Here is a 19,426-nt window from a genome sequence, read left to right on the forward strand (position 1 = left end):
GCCTTATGTATTTTTTTCCACAAAAGCAATTTTCTATTGGTTTTCTATCAAGGAGACCTTGAAATTAGTAAGGTTAGGAACAACAGTGGCAGAATCTGGTATTCCATTTTTGGATCTGTGTTTCTTTTAGAAATCTCAGTTTAGAGAACGGGATCATTACGTGCTTGGTTCTAAGGTGCTAACTTCATCTTTCTCCCCGCAAATGCTGACTCCGTACATTTTCTGCTTTTCTCCAGGTTGTCACGAGAGGGCAGCACACGCTCATGTTTAAACAGGAGAGCGGCAGCCGCCTCGATTTACAGGTAAAGGAGAACCGGGAGCAAGGTTGCCTTCTAGTGCTTTCGGAGCTCAAAGGCTTTTACTGGTTGTCTTTATTTTACTAGTAATAATACCTAAATTACTTTGAGGATAGAAAGATAGTATACAGGCAGACTTCTTAGAAGTAGCAAGCTTGACAAGAATTCTAGAATCTTCAGAAAAAAATAAAAGGAATAAAGGAAAAAAAGAAAAACAACCAAAAACCAAAAACAACAACAAAAAAGAATCAAATCATTCTTTTAACCATGTTAATACCAGCATCTTGGACACAGAGAACAAACCTCCTGTTTTCCACTTCCTTCTTTGTATTACTTAATTTGTCTTGACTACCTTTCTGTGAAGTCAAGGATGAACAAATATTTCTGCCGATCGTTACAGAATTAAGTATCACTGCCCAAAATATGCAGGTAGGAATATTTTCCTAAGTGACACCGCCAGTTGCCACTTACTGCGGCCACAGACCCTCTGTGTACAGTCTGTCCCCCACCAGTCCCCCCACGAGAAAGCCGTCATGACTAGTCTTGTTTTGGGGCAGAGATGAGCCCAGCTGAAGGACGTGCCCAAGGCCACGAGGAATGCAGGTTCCCTGCCCGCTAAAGGCCCGAGTCAGGGGCTCGGGGGGGGATGCAACCTGTGTGCGGCTGTCCCCTGTCCTGTCTGTCCCCCTCCTGCTGTTTAACGGTGAGGATTACCCATCATCCCTTCGGCCTGCGGTCACTCATGGAGTGTGTGTTATAAACATTTATATATATATATATATGATGCAATTTTAAAACAAGCTAAACGACCCCACGTGTCACGTGACACACAGGCCATCTTTGTCCCTGGTGCCCGTTCCTGAGGCACGTCTGGAGCAGTGACAGCGGGTGGGGTCCATTGGGGGTGGGGACAGGGAGGAGCCAGAAGGAAGGTCTCCGGAAGGAAGACACTTGGAGGAAGGGGTGGGCACCTGAGGGGAGGGAAGAGCTCAGCCGGAGAAGGGGGTGGGCAGCCAGGGAGCGGGTGAAGAGGTGTCAGGTGGTGAAGTGGCTCGTCTCCTCAGGCAAAGGAAACAAAAGCAAAAAGAAACAAATGGGACCTAATTTAACTTTTAAAAGGTTTTGCACAGTAAAGGAAACCATGGACAAAATGAAAAGACAACCTACTGAATGGCAGACCCTATTTGCAAATGATATGACCAATAAGGGGTTGACATCCAAAATATATAAACAGCTCATACAAGTCAACATCAAAAACAAACAAAACCCCGACTGAAACAACGGCACAAGAACTGAATAGGCATTTTTCCAAAGAAGAAATGCAGGTGGGCAACAGGCACGTGAAAAGATGTTCAACACTGCTAGTCATCAGGGAGATGCAAATCAAAACCACAGTGAGGTGTCACCTCATACCTGTCAGAGTGGCCGTCATCAAAAAGAACAGGTAACACATGTTGATGAGGATATGGAGGGAAGAGAACCCTCGTACATCGCTGGTGGGAATGTGAAATGGTGCAGCCACTATGGAAACCAGTATGGAGGTTTCTCAAAAAACTAAAAATAGAACTACCATATGATCCAGTAATTCGACTTTTGGTATGTATCAAAAAAAACTGAAAATACTCATTCAAAAAGATACGTGCACCTCTGTGGTCATAGCAGTATTATTTACAATAGCCAAAACATGGAAGCAACCTAAAGGTCTACTGACAAATAAAGAAGATACGGTATACATATGCAGTGGAATATTACTTAGCCATCAAAAAGAATGGAATTCTGCCATTTGCAACATGGATGGGCTTGGAGGGCATTATGCTAAGTGAAACAAGTCAGGGAAAGACAAATACTGTATGATATCACTTATATTTGGGATCTCAAAAATACAACAAACTAGGGAACTTAACAAAAAGGAAACAGACTCACAGAGAACAAACTAGTTAGTGGTAAGCAGTGGGGAATGGGAAGCAGGGAGGGGCGACATAGGGGTAGGGGGTGAGAGGTACGAACTGTTAGGTATGAAAGAAGCTACGAGGATGTACTGTACAACACCAGGACTACAGCCTGTATTTTATAATTTACCTTTAAACTGCTATATATTAACCTTCAAAAATTGTGAATCACTATGTTGTACACCTGAAACATAATGTTGTGTATCAACTATATCTCAAAAAAGGAAGAAATACCCTGCAGCCGGGCCCCAGCGCTCTGGGAGCCTGAGGAGGTGTCGGGAGGTGAGGGATGCATCCCTGACACCAGGGCCTGCCCCCCCACCCCGCCCTGCTTTGTGAGGGCACACGGAGACAGCGAGGCCTCAGGGACCCTCCTGCAGCTTCCAGGTGACACTGGGCCTGCCACACCAAAGCCACCAGCTGCCCCTACATTGCCAAGGCCCAAGGGGAGGATGCCGAGAAGCACCTGCTGTAGCTGCAGGCCACGGGGAGGGCGCCGTCAGCGTCTGGGTGGGCGTGCCGGACAGCTGTCATGCGTGGACAGCCAACATCCCCCGGGCTCTGTGCAAAGGAGTTCTTACCCTCCTCTTTGCTCCTCGGTAGCCAACCCCTAACCTTCGCTGCTGTTCTTGTTCAGAGGGTGTGTTTATAACACCGTGTTGTAGAAAAGGCTAGTTTTGCACTAGGCCACGTGAAGCTCACAGACCTGAGCGGCCCTCCCAGCTCCTCCGGGCTCACCCGTGAGAAGTCGGGGGAGGGCAGGAAGTCCATTTCCTCCCAGCGACTTCGTGGGACTGTCCCTGGGTGGACATGCAAGGAAGGGCTGGGACGAGGGGTGTCCAGCAGGGAGAGTGACTCACCGGCCACACCAGAGAACCACCTGTCCCCACCAGGAGACCCCCCGGACCTCACCTCCTTCCTCTGCAACTATAAACGCATCACCTAGGGTCAAGTGAACGTGTTTTCGAGTTTGTCATCCTGGCAAGCTGACCCCGAGAACATTTTCTATCCCCAAAATAATCCTTGCAGGTTTGCCTCAGAGAGGAAAAGGATACTGCATTTCCTTCAGTGTAGCTTGTTCAGCTCTTTTCAGCAAAATCTAATGATGATTAACGAGGTCTGCCGACTGCTGGAGGGGAGGGTGGCCACCCCCAGAGAGACACAACCACGCAAAGCTCTGACCTCGACTTCTGGTCTCCTGAAACAGTCCTCCTTGCTGGGCTCCTTGGTAAAGGAAGGACATTAGCCCGGTAAAGAAAGACACCGAGGGGCTGCTGTCCGCCTGGGGCGCTTTGCAACGTCCCGCATGAAATAAGCTCCAGGCTCACTTCCCATGTCAGGTTAAGCAGAGGGTTGAACCAGGGTGAATTACTTGCATTTGCTTGCTTTTTCTTAAATGCACAATTCCCTGGCATTTTATTCCCTGGGTATGGGGCAGCCTTCAGGCTTGGCGTGTGTATGTAAGAATCTAGGAGGATGAATCAGAGCGAGGCCAGTGAAGATGCTGCGTCAGTGTGACGCCTGCAGACGTGGGCCTCCTCCCAGAGCCCGGCACCAGGGGCCAGATGGTCAGTCCTGGGCGTCCTGCCTGAATGGGACTGGCCCCTGCTTGTCGCCCACGTCGGAAAGGGAGGATGGAAGGGTGCCGTCATGCTGGCTTCTGGGCGGTATCCCACAGCCGGTTAACTGCCACACTCCCAATTACACTTTAATAGAGCGTGTGCGCTGGGCAAGCTAATGACGTTCCCACACCAAGTTCAGGAGCTTGACTGAAAGTCACAACAGGCTACTGGGAAGACAGCGTGACGGCGGGGAGGTGATGCCCTTTACAGAAGGAAACCCTTCCATGTTGCTGTAACCTCGACAGCACCTGAGGGTGTGCCCGCCCGCGTACCACTCCCCGGGACGGTGCCAGACGGAGCAGACCCCCCTCACCAGGAAAGCAAAGGCAGCTGAGTGCAGGTCACCCCGCCTTTCAGTAAACAGACCCATCACGGACTCCTGGGGGCCGGGCTGCACACTCGGCCTCTGCCGGACACACGGCGGCTTCTTAACAAATATTTGTCAAACAAATCAGTGATGTAACTTGCTGGGCTTTCTCTCCAAGGCCCTTCTTTGGACTTGAGACATTGGCCTCTCAGGCCAGTAGAAAACCAAGGCCCTTTCTACTCTGCTTTGTCTGTGAAAAAGACTGTTTCCTGAGTCCTCCTAGGAGAGTGGACGGCGTCTGGGCTGGAGCACAGGCGTAAATTCAGTGGCCTCCCCACTCCACTCCTTTTCCAGGCCCTGCCATGCCGCTTGTGCCCCCAACGCTCCCCGTCCCTCCAGCTGCCTGGACGGGACCCAGGGTCCAGCCCTCACCTGACTCTGGGTTCCCTGGGGGTCAGGGCGGGACAGCGGTCTGGGAGCTGACGCCCAGCATGGGCCGCAGCTCGTCCGGAGGCTGGAGCGGAGCCGGTGGTTCATTCACTGGGAGCCCCGCCCCCCGTGTCCTCAGAAGAAACACGCCCCTGCACGAGCGCCCGCCACGCACCTTATTACTGTGGGAGTGATCTCTGCACAGAAGAACACGCTGAGGCTCCCCACTGCATGGGACGCGAACATGCCCACGATGGAGAAGGCGATGGAGAACTTGTCTTTGACACTGTCGCTCATTCCTGGGGGAGAACCAGTGGGTGGTGAGGGGGCGGAGGGAGCCGGGGAGAGGGGTGGAGGGCGGCCTGGGGCCCACGAAGGGTCTTCCCTCCTCCCCTCTGCCCGGTTTGAGGTGCAGGCCCGGGAGATGCAGCATGTCCCGGGGTGGGAGGTCAGAGCCCTGCTGGCAGGAGCCTTTGTCGGGTCCCCCGGGAGTCCCTCTGGGTCTAAAACGTGGGGCTCAGGCTGACTCTGCCGGACGCCGTAGCCTAGAGCGGCCGGCAGGGAGGGAGGCTGGTGGTCTCCCCGACGCTATGGCAACGCCCTCCTGTCCAGCCTTCCGGCTCAGCTCCAGAGAAAGGTCTCTGGTTCCAGAGAGCCTGGCCATCCTGGCTTCAGGCCCGACCAGTCCAATACAAGGGACAGGGCAGCCCAGGCTTGACTGAGGGGAACGAGAACTCAACCCCAAGAGGAGAACTTATGGGCCTGGAGGGAGCGAGCTGGACCAACTTGAGCATCTTGCCAGTGGCACCGGGTCTGACCTCACACCCAGGTGGCGCTAGGCAGGCACAGCAAGCTGCTGGGGTCCCACATTCGGGGCGCAGCCCAGTTCCCCACAAGGCTGCACTGGGAGCCCTGGCGGCATGGGCTCGGTCAGGCCAGGCACGTGTACGCAGCAGTGTCGCGTGCGGGGCAGCGGCTATGCCGTCCCAGAGGCCGAGAGCAGCAGGCTTGTGTCGCTCACAGGCGGGGACGGCTGCTTCCCCTGGTGGCGTGGTCAGCCAGGCCCCCAGGGCCCCCAGGGCCGTGTGGCCCAGCCCAGGCCTGTCCCCAAGGCCCTGTATCACAGTGGAGGCTGCTGGGCTGTGCTGGCCGCTGGTGCCAGGGGCAGGGGCGAGGGCAGCATGCAAGCCGGGCACAAAGGGGGCGGGGGGCAGCCCGACTTTGTAGAGGCGCGAGGGGCAGAGAGGACAAGTGGATGCGTGTAGTGTCCAACCTACGGCCAACTTCAGCTGCAACTCTTGGGGTGCAAGGGGGAGGGGAGAGAGAGGAAAGGGAAACCACAGGTCTGTGAGTCTTTGTGAAAATGCCCTGCAGGTGTAATAAAAAAGACAACGGTGCCGCACGTGCGTTCGGCTCACCTGAGTCTGGATGCTGGCTGTATTTTCCGATCACTGGACCGCAGAATCGGCGGCAGACGAGGAGGAAGGCGGGCAGGGAGGGGACAAAGAGAGCAGGTCGGACGGAAGTCACCACCGCGGGCTTCCACGTGACTGCTTTCTAAGCACACCCCCTCTGGGACCAGCAGGGGTGGCCTTGCAGCCAGCCCGCCAGGCCCACTCGGGGAGCCCAGCTGATGCATCCAGGGGCCAGAGAGCAGGAGGGACGTGGCGCAGACGTGGGGGAGGGTCCAGGGAATCAGGGCTGGCATTTGACCAAATGGAGCTCCTGTTAGGGAGGGCTGGGCCCCTCTGGCCTCGTAACCTGGGGAGGACGCCAGCTCCTGAGAGCAGGGGCCCTCGCGCAGCGCCCGCCCTCAAGCCAAAGGGGGGAATCTCGCCCTGTCCAAAGTTACTCAAGTCACTGCTGGTCTGTGCTCGGGGCACCAAGTGCTGTGGGCAGACCCGGCAGACAGCATCGCTATGCCCTCCCAGCCTGGTCCCCACGGTGCCTGGTCTCCTGGGCATCCCTGCTCAGGGACTAAGAAGGGCGGCTGTGAGAGCCGGGGCTGCCGGGCCCCTGCGTGTCCGCCCAGCTGGCGGGAGCTGCAGAAGACTCCCCGAAGGGCAGGTTGGGCGGCCCCACCAGGGCACAGACCCCATGTGGTCACAGCTGAGAATGAGACCAGTCTCCCAGCAAGATGCGGAACGCACGTGAACGTGCCCAAGTCAGAAAACTGCCCGAGTCTGACACTGGCTATTCTAGACTCCAGTTTGCACAACAAGGCTGAGAAAGTCCTCGGTTTTCTCTCTCTCTTCCTTCTGTTCTGGATACTCCCTCCCCACCTGGACATCACGCAGACCTGAAACACTACTGCAAGCTTCTGACTTTCCCAGCAGCGCTGATCGAGCTCTGACAGCTCAGGGGGGAGGGCAGCCATCAGAGCCATGTGGTCCCCGCGGCGCCTGAGTCCACTGTGGGGGGACGGTCCTGGGCGAGAAGGCTTGGCTGCCCGGCTCACTCCCGCCTCGCCCCAGGCGGTCAGATACCTGCGGCTCGTCCCCGTGGCGGGCGAGGGCTTTTTTTCACCTGGAGCTGCACTGCGCTTGCCTCACAGAGTTGGGTGGGCGACACGGACCGGCTATAGCTCTTCTTTAAATTACTTTTAACGTTTACTGAGAAACTCTCTGGCCCCAAGAGCAGCTGATGAACTTGGAAACACGTACTGAAAAGCAGTGTCCCAGTGCAAGGGTGTCAAAATGTATTTATCTCACCCTTGATCTCACATGAGGAAAAAGTCCTTCGTTCCTTCTCACGTGATGGATCACAGTGGGAGAGCGTGGCCCCCAGTGGGGTCATCAAGCCCACCAGGACTGTGAGGGCCCCGGCTACCAGGGAGCCCGGGGGCAGCGGGAAGCCGTGGGGTCGGATGGGAGGAGGGGGGACCCCACGCACGTGTTGCAGTGAAAGCTCGTCTTTCCCAAAGTAGCCCCCTGCAGCTGTCGATTCTGGGGGGACACCTCGGGCTGCCCATCCACCCAGGGCTCTGGAGGGTCCCTCCAACATGCCAGGCCCTGCCCACCGCCCGCCCGGGGCCCGGGCCCACTCACGGTTGAGCAGCCCGAGCTGCAGGAGCGAGGCCAGGGCCGTGAGGATCATGAAGAGCAGCAGGCCTCCCCGGCGCCCCAGGAGCCGCACCACCGGGCACATGGCCAGGCAGGACGCCAGGGCGATGCCGGCCGCCGTGTAGTAGTCGGCGTAGAAGTTCTCGAGCAGTGGCACCTTCACCTCGTGGCCCATCATGCTGCGCGCGAAGCAGTGGTGGATCCCGAAGCCGGTCAGCCTGCGGGGACACAGTGCCTGGGGCCACCACCTTCCAGCGGGGGCGGGACACACTGCGTCGCGTCCAGGGGCAGAGCAGCCACTCGGAAGGTGGCGGGGAATGCACGTCAGAGAGGACTTCAGGGAGGGGATGTGCGTGGTCACCTCCCTGCCGTGGCCTTACGGAGGGTGTGGGCGTACAAGCAGGGAGACCCTCTGCTCAAACGCCGTCTTTCTCATGGAATCCAGGTGTGAGGCAGGCACCCCCAGGGTCCCTGCGTTTGAGCCCGCATCGTGGGCACCGAGGGGGCCCATCAGACCCACTTTCCAGGCAGGTCGACAGGCGGACAGTGCAGCAGGTGAGCACAGCCTCTAGCACGCACCGCCCGTCTACACCTCTGCCTCTCCCGGGGTTCTGGAAACTTGGGGACCCGCCCCGAGAACTGGCTCCTCCCCGCCCTCGCTGCTACTCGCGGCTCAGGTGGCCTGGAGGGGCAGGAAGGGTCAGGCCGGTGAGGACATCTGGTCTGGGAGGCCGTTCAACGCTTAATTTACCGTTTCCCCGCCCTGCCCTGGGTTCAGCCCCCTCCTGCCCCACAGGGTCACAAAAACCCGCAGAGAAACGTGTGTCTCAGCCGCTCAGGCGGATGTCCACTGTGGGAACAGGAATAAAGATGTGTTGTGTCCCCTGGGAGCACAGGGCAGCAGGGCTCTGAGGCCCCGGTGGACGTGCCCCGTGGGAGCAGGGCTGCGAGCGCCTGCATCCTTCTCTGAGCTGAAACGCTTCTCTCCCAGCCTCCCTCCATGCTTTCAGCAGAACTTGAGGACGCATCAAGGTCAACTACAGACCCGGCCCTGCAGGAGGGAGCCGCCCTCTGCCAAACCCATGCGTTTCCCCTTGGGGACAGGCAGACCCGGCTCCCCCAGGCCACACTGGACGGCCTAACAGGGGTGAGTTGGGCGGGGCTCCTGGTCTCAGGGCGGGTCTCCCACCATGTTGTTCTGGTGGAAGGACGTCCTCCGACCACAACAAAGCCGGAGAGACTGGCTCGCCCTCCCCCAAAACAAGAATCATTAAGGTGGAAACTCCCCATCTTGTCTATGTCACCATTTGTGTTTTTTCCAAAATAAAAGTTGGAGAAGTGACCCCACTGTAAACGGTCCCACTGGCCCAGCCGGCGTCTGCCTGAGACTGGGCAGCGGGTGGCCGGGCTGGAGCCGACTCTGTGCAGAGACGGGCCTGAGGGCTCGGCCCCGACCAGGCGTGCGGCGCGGCTGGCCCTTCCCCTGCCTGGGCCTCGGCTGCTCGGCTGCAGGACGAGGTGTCCGTCAGATCCGGGCTCTTCCACTGCTTTGGTGCTGGGGTGTTTTGTATCCTCCCTCCCCCAAGTTATTTAACCTGGAACCCCAATCCTGAGAGCTGATTCAATGAAGCTGCTTTGACAGGAGCAGCTGTGGGACGTGGGGCCAGAGGTCCCCCCCGGGCCTCGCTCTCTACCGACGGCAGCCGTCCTGAGACTGTGCACGGAAGGGTGCAAGCTCCCCTCCCCCAGTGACCTCTAATCCCCTACCGTCTAGATGACCTGTGACCCTGAACGAGGCCCCACCCGGGCAGCAGGGAAGGGCGGGGCCACTGAGCTGTGAGTCGGCAGCACAGGCCTGCCAGTGCACACTGACCCCGGGGCAGCGCTGGCAGGAAACGCTGTGAGCCACGGGGGCGCAGGTCCAAACCTGCGGCGCCAGGCTGGATGTGGTCGGCAAGGTGGGAGGGCCTCTGGCCACGTGTGGAGGTCATACCCGGGGCCGGGCTGGCCCATCACCACCCGCGGCGGCCCTGGGGTCAGGGCCTCTGCAGGCGCTGGCTCCACGCAGGGAGCGAGGACACTCAGCAGCCTGGCCCCCTCGCCCGTGATGGGTGCCTGGAGGCCCACACGTGGGGGTCCCGTCGCCCCCAAGCCCCCCACCACTGTGCCTCGGGGGGAGGTGCATCCCGGAGGCACATGGCCGGACAGCCCTGCTCCTAGGACGTCCCTGGACGTGAGCCTGCTCTCCGGCAGCCCTGTCCCCCTGGGACACATCTGTGCGGCCCGAGTGGCATGCAGGGGGAGATGTCTGGCTGCCCCGAGGCTGGGGGTCCGCGTCTGCCGGCACTCTCAGCCCTTCAGACAGCTGTTCAGAAGCTCTGAGGGGGCTGCTCAGGCTCACCCCGGCCCTGGCGCCTCTCCCCCGCCCCAGGCCCGAGCCCACCCGCGCCCGTGACTCACGAGTTCACGCACAGCACCACGATGTTCTTCCACAGGTTCCGGGTTCCCACCACCTTCACGATGCAGACCTTCTTGGGCCTCCGGGAAAGCTCCTTCTCCAGCTCTGCAGGGAGGGGGGACACGTGAGCCACGCTCGGCCAGGCAGGCCCCCGACGGCCGGATGCGCGGATTCGGGGGTCAGGAGAAGGAGAGTGTTTCTCTTTAAGGCAGGGGCAGGGCCTGGCTCTCAGGGTAGAAAACTCGCCACAGAGACACTGACTTGGCAGGTGTAACTGCCCACGGGGCTCACAGGGAGGCGCCAGGACACACAAAGCAGCCACCTGTGGGCTCCGTCTGCTTGGAAGGGCTGCGGAGGCCGCTGGCGGGCGCGGAGGCCCTGGTCGGGCTTGGGCAGGGGTCCTCTTCCTTACAGAGTCTGATCCCTCTGCTCAGGGACCAGGAGACCCACGCACTGCTCTGGTCCCCAAACCAACTCCGTGGGCCAAACAGGCTGAGGCTGTTTCCTCTGCACCTGCCCCTGCATGGCCCGCATATTAGGAGGAGAAATGACTGACTGACTGAACACGTGTGCATACGTGTGCAGAGAGGCATGGCCCGTGCACATATGTGCACTGAGCCCGACAGACGGCGTCTCGGCTCAGGTGACGTGACCAACTACAGCTTGGTCACGAGACCTAGCTTCTCGGGGGGCCCAGACCAGATCTGAGCAGATGCCAGGCCCACGTCAGCAAGGTCGAGGGGTCTGCCGCTATCTTGGGGCTGACGGTTCAACAGGGAAGATCCAACGAGGAAACGCCCCAGCCTCCCCATCTCCCGGCATCTGTGAGCAGAAATGCCGCACATTCAGCCTCCGAGTCTGTCCCCGCTCCCCTGGCTGGGCGTGCCCTCGGGGGAGGGGACCCCTTTCTCAGGGGCCAGAGAAGAAAAAGGAGACTTAACCAATCAAGACTGCCGAGGTCAGGGGACGCAAAGAAAGGCTGACAGCGCACCGACCACAGGCGGCGGGGAGGTGAGCGCACGCAGCCTGGGTGGGATCCTACGGCAGGGTCACTGGGGGTGACGTGCGGTCCAGGCTGCAGCTGGGCTGGCTGACAGCAGTGCAGCGATGGCAGTGTCCCAGTCGTAACAGGCGCAGGGGATGCGAGATGTTACAACAGGGAGACGGACTGGGGGTTTCTCAAAATTCTGTGCTCGCTTTGTAACTTTACTATAAACCTAAGAGGAATCCAAAACAAGTTTACTAAAAATAGAGCACGCAGTGGGGTGGGAAGGCCCGGAGGAAGTGGGGTTGCCTCCTGGGGCCTCAAGAGGGCCCCAGGAGCTGCAGGCCCCTCGGGGGGGTCTCTGAGGTGTGTCCCCCTCCCTGTACTTCTCAGGGGCACTCTCACCCCTGGACGTCCTACCTCTTTCCTGCCATCCAATGGCGAGAGGGTCACCAACCTCACTAGTTACAGCTGGAAGGAGAAACAGGTTGCTTAACCATAACGGTTTAGGAGTTTTTAATTTAAAAAAGTGTTTGGATCAGTGTCACCAGCTGGGGCACAGAGGGAGAAGGGGACACCTGTCCTACGTCCGAGGGATACCATGCTCCCTCAGTTTCCAGAACTTTCTTCCGTGTCAATATTCAGGCACAGAGCTGGAGGCCCGTGCGCCAGCCAGAACGGCTGGACGCTCAGCTCCTGACATCCTCCTGGCCTTTATTATCCCCTCTGTGAAAACAGGCTCATTTGATTTACAGACATACTTTCCCTATGGTCAGAACACTAGAAAACTTTTAAAGAGCACGAAAACATGGTTAACACATAGCGTTGATCCAACGATCTGAGTATCTTCACTGTTGTGAAACTGGTCAGGAACCTACCTATCTATCATAGCCACACTTGCCCACCATGGAAATCTTCCAGGAAGAAAAACTAAATGTCCATTCGCATGGCTATATAGGTTAAAAATTTTTTTTTGTAATGCAGCTAAAACTTAATTCCTGATACTTTCTAGTGTATGAAATAGATGTTAAGAAGCTGTAGTAACTGTAATTATGACCTTTTTTCTTTCTTTTTTTAAAGCTTTAAACTCTGAAGCCCAAGCTGACTGTAGTCTACAGAGGTAACTGCATTATTCTAAGTGGAATTACACTAACCTCTCTGGGGCTGTTGGTATGTTGTCTCTGTTACCTGCATCCCCAGCCTCTCGACACCACCACAGACACGCAAGAAGCCATGAGGCCTTCCTGGCCCCAGGCTCCGGCCGACTCAGACCGTCCTGGCCTCTCCCCACCCACTGCGGAGACTCCTTCCTGGGACTTCGGGGACACCTGCTGACCCCAGAAATTCCCTCTCAATGCGCGAGGCCCGAGGCCTCTTGCAGGAGCAGGAAGTAGGCGCGGAGGGTCAGAGGCAGGGCGCTGGGCTCGGCTGCCTGGGGCCGCCTTGGCTTCATCTCCTGCTGGGGTGTGACTGGTGCAAGTCACCGGACGCTGGGGACCCTGAGGTGGCCCGATACAGGGACCCGCTTCTCACCTCGGGTTCAGGACGGACGGACAGGACGGAGTGAGGCACCTGGGGCGGGATCACCGCTCGGTTACCGAGAAGGGCTTGGGTAAAGCCCCTGTGGGCCTGATGGGGGCCTCGTACCCCCCCGACTCGCTGCCTGACCTGGTGATGCCGGACTCGGCTGCTTCCCTGCGGTCAGGATGCTGGGGACCCCCTCTCTGCACCTGGCTCACGTCCAAGGAGAAAAAGGGGAGCCGGTTCAGTCTTTCTCAGGGGCTCCTTCCATGTGGAGGGAATGCCGGGAGCAGGGAAGCCGTGCCTCCAGCCCTCAGCCTCCTGGGGCCCCTTTCCGTATGTAAAGGTTCTCACGAGGGTCCAACGCCTGCATGGCGTCTCAGCCCCCGAGGCAGGGCGGGTGAGAGCCTGGGTTGGGGGCTTGGGGATGGGATGCTGGTCGGTGGCCTAGATAAGGTGCTGGGACGCAGCATACAAGCAGGCAAACCGGTCCAGCCTAGGGAGGTGCAAGGGGCCACTTTCGAGGACACAGACACCCGCCTTCCTCCAGCTTTGCCCTGGTGCCATCACGTCACCGTCACCGTGCGCCTGACAGTGAGGGAGCAGAGACCCAGAGGCGGGTGAGAGCCGTGTGCCCCGGGGCGCGAGCACATGCCACCCCAGCCCCCAGTCAGGGGGCGTCACGCGTGCTGCTGCCTGCCCCCCAGCACAGAGACCAGCACCAGCCCAGCTCCTAAGCGAGGATACCACTTTCTTAAAACAGGAGGGAAATGAATCAGAGTAATCAGGATGGAGAAAACAAGCTTCTCTCAGACAATATTTTAACCTGAAAGAAGTGGAGTGTGGTGATTTAATTAGGGAAATGCCAGAAACAAGGCACTTTGACTTAAGAGCGCTGACCTGCTAATGGATGGGCCTGGACAAGTTTGGGGACAAGAGCCAGACACTCCAAAAGGAGCAAACGTGGCCTGAAAGGAGTGAGGTCCACTCACCCCTCACCCCTCACCCCCACTGCCCGCCACGCCAGCACGTCCATCACCCTCTCTCTCGGAAGCAGCACAGGGAAGCTGCTTCTGCTGGGCTTCCTGGGCTCAAGTCCAGCGCTACTACTCACTAGCTGTGTGACCTCTGGCAAAATACTCAACCTCTCTGTGCCTCAGTTTCCTCATCTGCAAATAGGGATAATTACAGTACCTTGCACAGAAATGCTGTGGAAAGATTTAAGTTAATATCAATACACTTCTAATATTGATATTAGAAGCTTGCTTTTCCTGTAAAAGTCCAAATAGTCAATATTTTAGACTTTGCAGGTCACAATAAATCACTTCTAATGCTTATTAAACACACAATGTTCGGGGTTCCTTCCAAGATCTACTGGATCAGAATCTCTGGGTGCCGGGAGGGGCCCAGGAGTCTGGATTTTAACACCCTCTGGGTGCTCTCATGGATCTGATCTAGCTCATGCTGATGGTCCTGATAAACAGCGATTCTATGGATCTGAACTTTTCCGCTTCCTCAGAGGCCCAACCAATAGGTCCTGACAGATACAGACAACACAGCAGCTCTCTGAAGGTCCTGCTTGGGAGAGGGGGGCAGCGAAGGCCAGCGCCCCCCGGCCAGGACTGCCGGCACCAAACCGCAGGCAGGCAAGGCTGTGTGCCAGGCACAGTTCAACCCTCAAGGTTCCCCCGAGGAGCAGGGGCACGCAAGGTCATGCCTCCCTGTGGATTTGGACTTGGCCATGTTCCTGGTCTGGCTGAGGACCGACCGTCACAGGAAGCTGGACAGCTGGCTGGGCAACGAAGGCACCAGGGGTGATGTGGGGTGACCCCTGGTCCCGGCGGGATGGGCGGCGGGTCCCCCAAGTCTGGCGGGGCTGTGGGTTTGAAGGGAACACAGGCTCACCAGGCATCACGCCTTTGATGTCACTCTCGGGGTTCATGCGGTTCTTCTGTGTGAAGCGCAGGATCAGCTTCTTTGCCGACGCAAACTGGTGGGTGGCCAGGAGCCACCGCAGGGACTCTGGGAAGATCCTGCAAAGAGACAGGGAGTGGGTGAGGGTCTTCCCATCGGGTGAGGCGTGAAGACGCAGCTCTGTCGGGGGCTGGGAGCGCCCAGCCGGGTCGGACTGGGTATCCGTCTGTGAGTGGTGGAGGCTAGCGGGTGCTCAAGACCCTCTCTTGGCCCAAGCAGACGAGAGAAGACCGTGGCCCTGGATGTTTCTGGTTTTCTCTTAGAAAGTGTAGAAGTTGCAATTTTTAAAATGAGGCAGAAAGGAGCAGTATCCTCCCAGCTAGGTCAAGAAATCTGTGTATACTTTTCACCAGAATGCTGGATTACTAAAGCACGTTCCAGCAATTCATTGAAGGGCTGCTTTTGTGATACTTTGTCTCAAAAAACAAATGTTCATAGAATGATTTTAAGTTTTAAAAAAATGCCCCCCATCCTAGCAACCTGACAGGCACTTTCCGTTTTGAACATTTGGAGGCTGACTTTCCCAGGGCTCAACTGCAGAATTATTTTCGTCTTGCTGCTAACTGCCCAGAACGCCTCCCTGAGGTGGGTGATGGTTTTCAAGTGTAACTAGCAACAGACTCCTTGCTGGTTTGTTCGTGTTTAGGATGAAATCCGGTGAGGAGTCCCATCAGGAAAAAAAAACAAAACCAAACTAGTGTCTTATCAACGCATTTTTTGTAATTTTATGTTTATAATGAGATCTGCAAGTCCATCAAGGAGAACCATGTGCCTGTCTGGAGCAGGGGGTCAGCGTGCTTTTTCTGTAAAAGTCCAAATAGTGAATATTTGAGACTTTGCAGGTCACAAGGTCTCTTGAGAAACCAGCCACTGCCACATGCCCAGGGATGGAGGCTGTGTTCCCTCAGGACTTGATTTTGAAGCAGGTGGCACCCCTGAGTGGGAGAAGCAAAAGCTGGAAGTCAAGGTTGGGGATGACAGCATAGCCTCTGTGGGCCCAGCGCTCCAGGCGTCCCTGTGTTTCATGTCAGTTACAGAGTGTCAAGGAATCATGACTGATGCTGATAAGAAGTCATCTTTGCTACTACCCAACACCTGCCCTACCAGCTCTGGGGAGCCTCTAATCAAAGTAAGCCAGAAGCTGCAAAAGCTATCAGTGGTAAATTTTCATTTCAGAGTCACATCACTAATGATGTAACGGCTGTCACTCCCTTACCTGTTTGAACAAAAAATCAAGTTTCTAAATGTTCATTATGTATTTTATAGAAACAGCTGACTTCAGTGGTACAGGGATGGTCTGATCAGAGTGTTAATCTACGCTGGGAGACCTGGGTTGTCACCAAGAGTCAAAAAGCCACCATCCCACGTGGCTGCACAAAGGTGCAGGTGAGCTGGGGGCCCACCCTGGTGAGGTACGGCCGGAGCAGTAAGACGGGCTCAGAAAGTCTCATGTCTTTTCTCCCAGGAGCCCATATTGGAAAGCTGATAAAACACAGGTTTCAAACTGTAAGCACTGATTTTTTTTTAAAATAATAAAAGTTAATGTTGGCTTTACTAGCCTCTAGTTTTTACAAATTAATTTTGAATATAATTCAAGCAAACAGAAACACTCAGAATATAACATAACAGACATCAATATTATATCGGTATTAACACTTGCCATATTTTATCAGATCTTTCCTTTATAATGAAATAACCTAACACAAATGCCCGCCCCGATAGCTCTCTCCTACGTTACCTCCATCCGTCTTTCTGATTTATTTGGGTTCAGTGTCACTTTCTCATTTCTTAAGACAGACACGTAGATCATTACTTTAATTCTTCTTTTCTAATATATGCATTTCAGACTTCAAAATTTCACCTAAGTATCACTTTAGCAACATTTCACACGTTTTGGTAAGTAGTTCTTGCTGTGATTTGATTATAAATATTTTGATTTCTATCAGGATTTTTCCTTACCTATGATAGCCAGTTAGACAGACAGACATATCTCATATATATACATAACATTTCCAAACATACCGGTTTTGAGAGGGGGGTAGTGGCGGGGTTGCAATCTTGTTTCATTGACTTTTAATTTTATTTAGTCATTTTGAGAAAACACAGTCTGTGTTACTGCAAACTGGTACAACCAGAATCCTGGATCCAAGAGGAGGAAGGAGGAGGAGAGGAGAGAGGCAGGGCCCCGGGCGGGGAGGACCTGAGGTTACGGAGGGGCAGCCCTCGGACCGGAATGAACCCGAGTAAAGAAGCAGGGCTCTCCCCGGGGACCTGGGCACAGGGACCAGGAGGGCTCTGCTAGCCACACGTCCCGTCTCTGGTGGCGGACAGCATTGCAGGCCGCTTCCTCCACGCCTGCCTGGCCTACACTCACCCTTCTACACATTTCCCATGAATTTACGTCTTTCCAGCTCATTATGTTGTAGTAACATTATCCCCACTTCACAGATGGGGAAACTCAGGCAAAGCACTCAAGGATGTGTTCCAGATTCCAGGGCGGTGAAATGCAGAGCTGGATTTGACCCCAGGCAGTCTGACTCAGGACCCCACATCCTTAACCCTGGGGGATGCAGCAAAGAAACCAACCCCACGTGCGGAGACTTCGCTCCCATGACTGGGGTTTGGGAGATACCGTTCCAGCGCCACCTCCTCAGCCCTTCCAGATGCCACGGTGCCCTCTGGGTATTTAAACCTGCTGCAAAGTCATAAAGAACTCACTGAACTGTCAGCCTGTGAGAAAGCTCAGAGATGGTGGTTCTAGCTTGGATAATGTGCAGTGTGGCCACATTACGGGAATTTAACGAAATGTCTGCTGACAGGCACATAATGTAGTAACACCATGAAAACTAAAAAACTGGCCAGTGGCCCAGGATCTGGCAGGAGTGTAGCTGAGCCTCAGAAATACCCAACATCTTCAACAAAAATAAAGGAGCACGGTAGGCAGCTGGAGCCCACGTCTGCTGGTGGACCCTCACGTGTGGATACTAAGAAAAAGCGACCTTGAGGATGACCTCTGCGAACACAGTAATGTGCATAAAAGCCACAGCGGCACCTCTAGGAGGGAGCTTTGCCGTTGCTGCCAGAAGGGGCGATGGCTACGGGGACAGGCAGTGGTCCCCGGAGTGGGTGGAGAGACAGGAGTGTTTGAAAGCTGGAAGTATCTGGTCCTCTCCAGCGCACTGTGTGGCAGAACTGTTATCACCCCTCTTCCACAGATGGGAAAACGGAGGCACAGCAGGTTCAAGTACGTTGCCCGGATTATGTAGCTATTAAAGGGGCAGAGCTGGACTTGAACTCGGGAGACTTTCAGGCTGTGATCCGTCCAAGCCAGGGGTTCAGTGGCTCCAGGGCTCCTGCGGGAGGATGTGGGCAAAACCAAAAGTCTCTTCTCGTCCAGTTCAAGTCCTAAGCCCCTGGCGGGAAGCGAGGGGCCCAGGAAGGGCAAACGCAGAGCCCTGGGCAGAAGTACCATCCCCTCCCTGAGGATGGTCACAGGTTGATGGACCTCTCGCCCCAAGGCACGTGGTCCTGAGGCCTCCGAAATACATTCAGGATGGTTAGAAGGTCCAGGATCCCTCATTCACAATTCCAGAATCCAGAAGATTCTGAAATCTAAAACCTCTTCATTTAACTCACTTGGGAAAAGACCTGAACTCCCTGAGGCAGAACGGGACCTACTGGGTATGAGCGTCAGCCTCGGGCATCGCTCCCCTGAGATGCAGACACTTCCTTGCAGAAGTGTGAGCATCCGGTGGACACGTCAGCATCCCCACGGGTGGTGGCGGGGCTGCAGGTGGACGGTGCCACCCCTGCCTTGCCCTTGTCACCTGCCACGTCTTCCCGGCAGCAGGCATGAGTCACAGGTGAGGAAGCTGTGCTTAAAGACTTCAGCCACGAAATTAATTTTTAATTAAGCAAATCACAGATAAACCCATTCTCTACTTAAAAACTAAAATATTCCAGAGAACTCCGCCCCCCTCCGCCGACCTCCTGCCCCAGTCCTGGCGCCCCTGCAGTGCCCTCCCCGCCCCGAGCTGACCCCTGCCCTGTGGGTGCGCATCCTTCCAACCACTGGCGCCCCCTTTATCTCAAGGTGCTCCCTCTGCTGTCACACTGCCCCCACCTTCAGTGGAAAATGCCAGCTACGCTCTCCGAAATTCCCTCCCTTCCAGACGGGCACACAACTGCCCCCGTGGTGGTCCGGAGACCGTCACCCCAGGGGTGTGCACGGTGGTGTCCACCCCAAGATCCTGGGAGTAAGCCACGCTCACATCCTACCTGTGCACTGGGGACACCAACGCAGGTCAGTCCTACCTGGGCCACCTCGTTTCCCAGTGCATCCCGAGAACATCCAAACTCCGCCTGGATCTACAGGCCATGAACCCCGTGGCCTCACTTATTCCACGAAAGCCAAGAACCGGAAATTTAAGGAAGAGGCTTTGACTGAGCGCCAGGGAGGTTACAGAGGACGCACTGCAAACCCAGGCTTTCTTCAGAGGAGAACACCCAGGCGGCGATGGGGGTCGGGGAGGCGGTGAGGGGCAGAGAGGCTGGGCGAGGGCAGCAGGAAACCCCCAACCGGGAAGGCACGGGCTTCCCGACCTTGCCCGGGGGCACCAGACTGCGCCCCACACCACAGACCCTGCTGCAGGATCACTTCTGCAGCACACGCGTGTCTGTTGACATGATGAAAACCCTTGAATCACTCACAGAAGAAGGCAGAGTCACACGTCTGAACTTGAAGCCCGAGGGGGTCTCTGATTTGCACTTAGCCTTTCCCCGGTGGCACTGATTCATAGGTCTGGGACCTGGCCTTTGAATCT

General features: G+C 56.2%; 1 protein-coding gene across 1 annotated transcript in view; it reads right to left on the minus strand.

Moving 5' to 3' along the window:
- The window catches only part of SLC22A23 (solute carrier family 22 member 23), a 144,105-nt gene that overhangs the window by 7,820 nt on the left and 116,859 nt on the right, over window positions 1-19,426 (minus strand). The window contains exons 5-9 of the mRNA XM_060109951.1: window positions 14,535-14,662; window positions 10,126-10,228; window positions 7,651-7,883; window positions 6,022-6,054; window positions 4,779-4,902 (exon numbers count right to left, since the gene is read on the minus strand). Coding sequence (XP_059965934.1) covers window positions 4,779-4,902; window positions 6,022-6,054; window positions 7,651-7,883; window positions 10,126-10,228; window positions 14,535-14,662 — 621 coding nt within the window. The remainder of the gene's footprint in view (window positions 1-4,778; window positions 4,903-6,021; window positions 6,055-7,650; window positions 7,884-10,125; window positions 10,229-14,534; window positions 14,663-19,426) is intronic.

Source organism: Mesoplodon densirostris, chromosome 10 (assembly GCF_025265405.1).
Source record: "Mesoplodon densirostris isolate mMesDen1 chromosome 10, mMesDen1 primary haplotype, whole genome shotgun sequence".
NCBI classification, from domain to species: domain Eukaryota; kingdom Metazoa; phylum Chordata; class Mammalia; order Artiodactyla; family Ziphiidae; genus Mesoplodon; species Mesoplodon densirostris.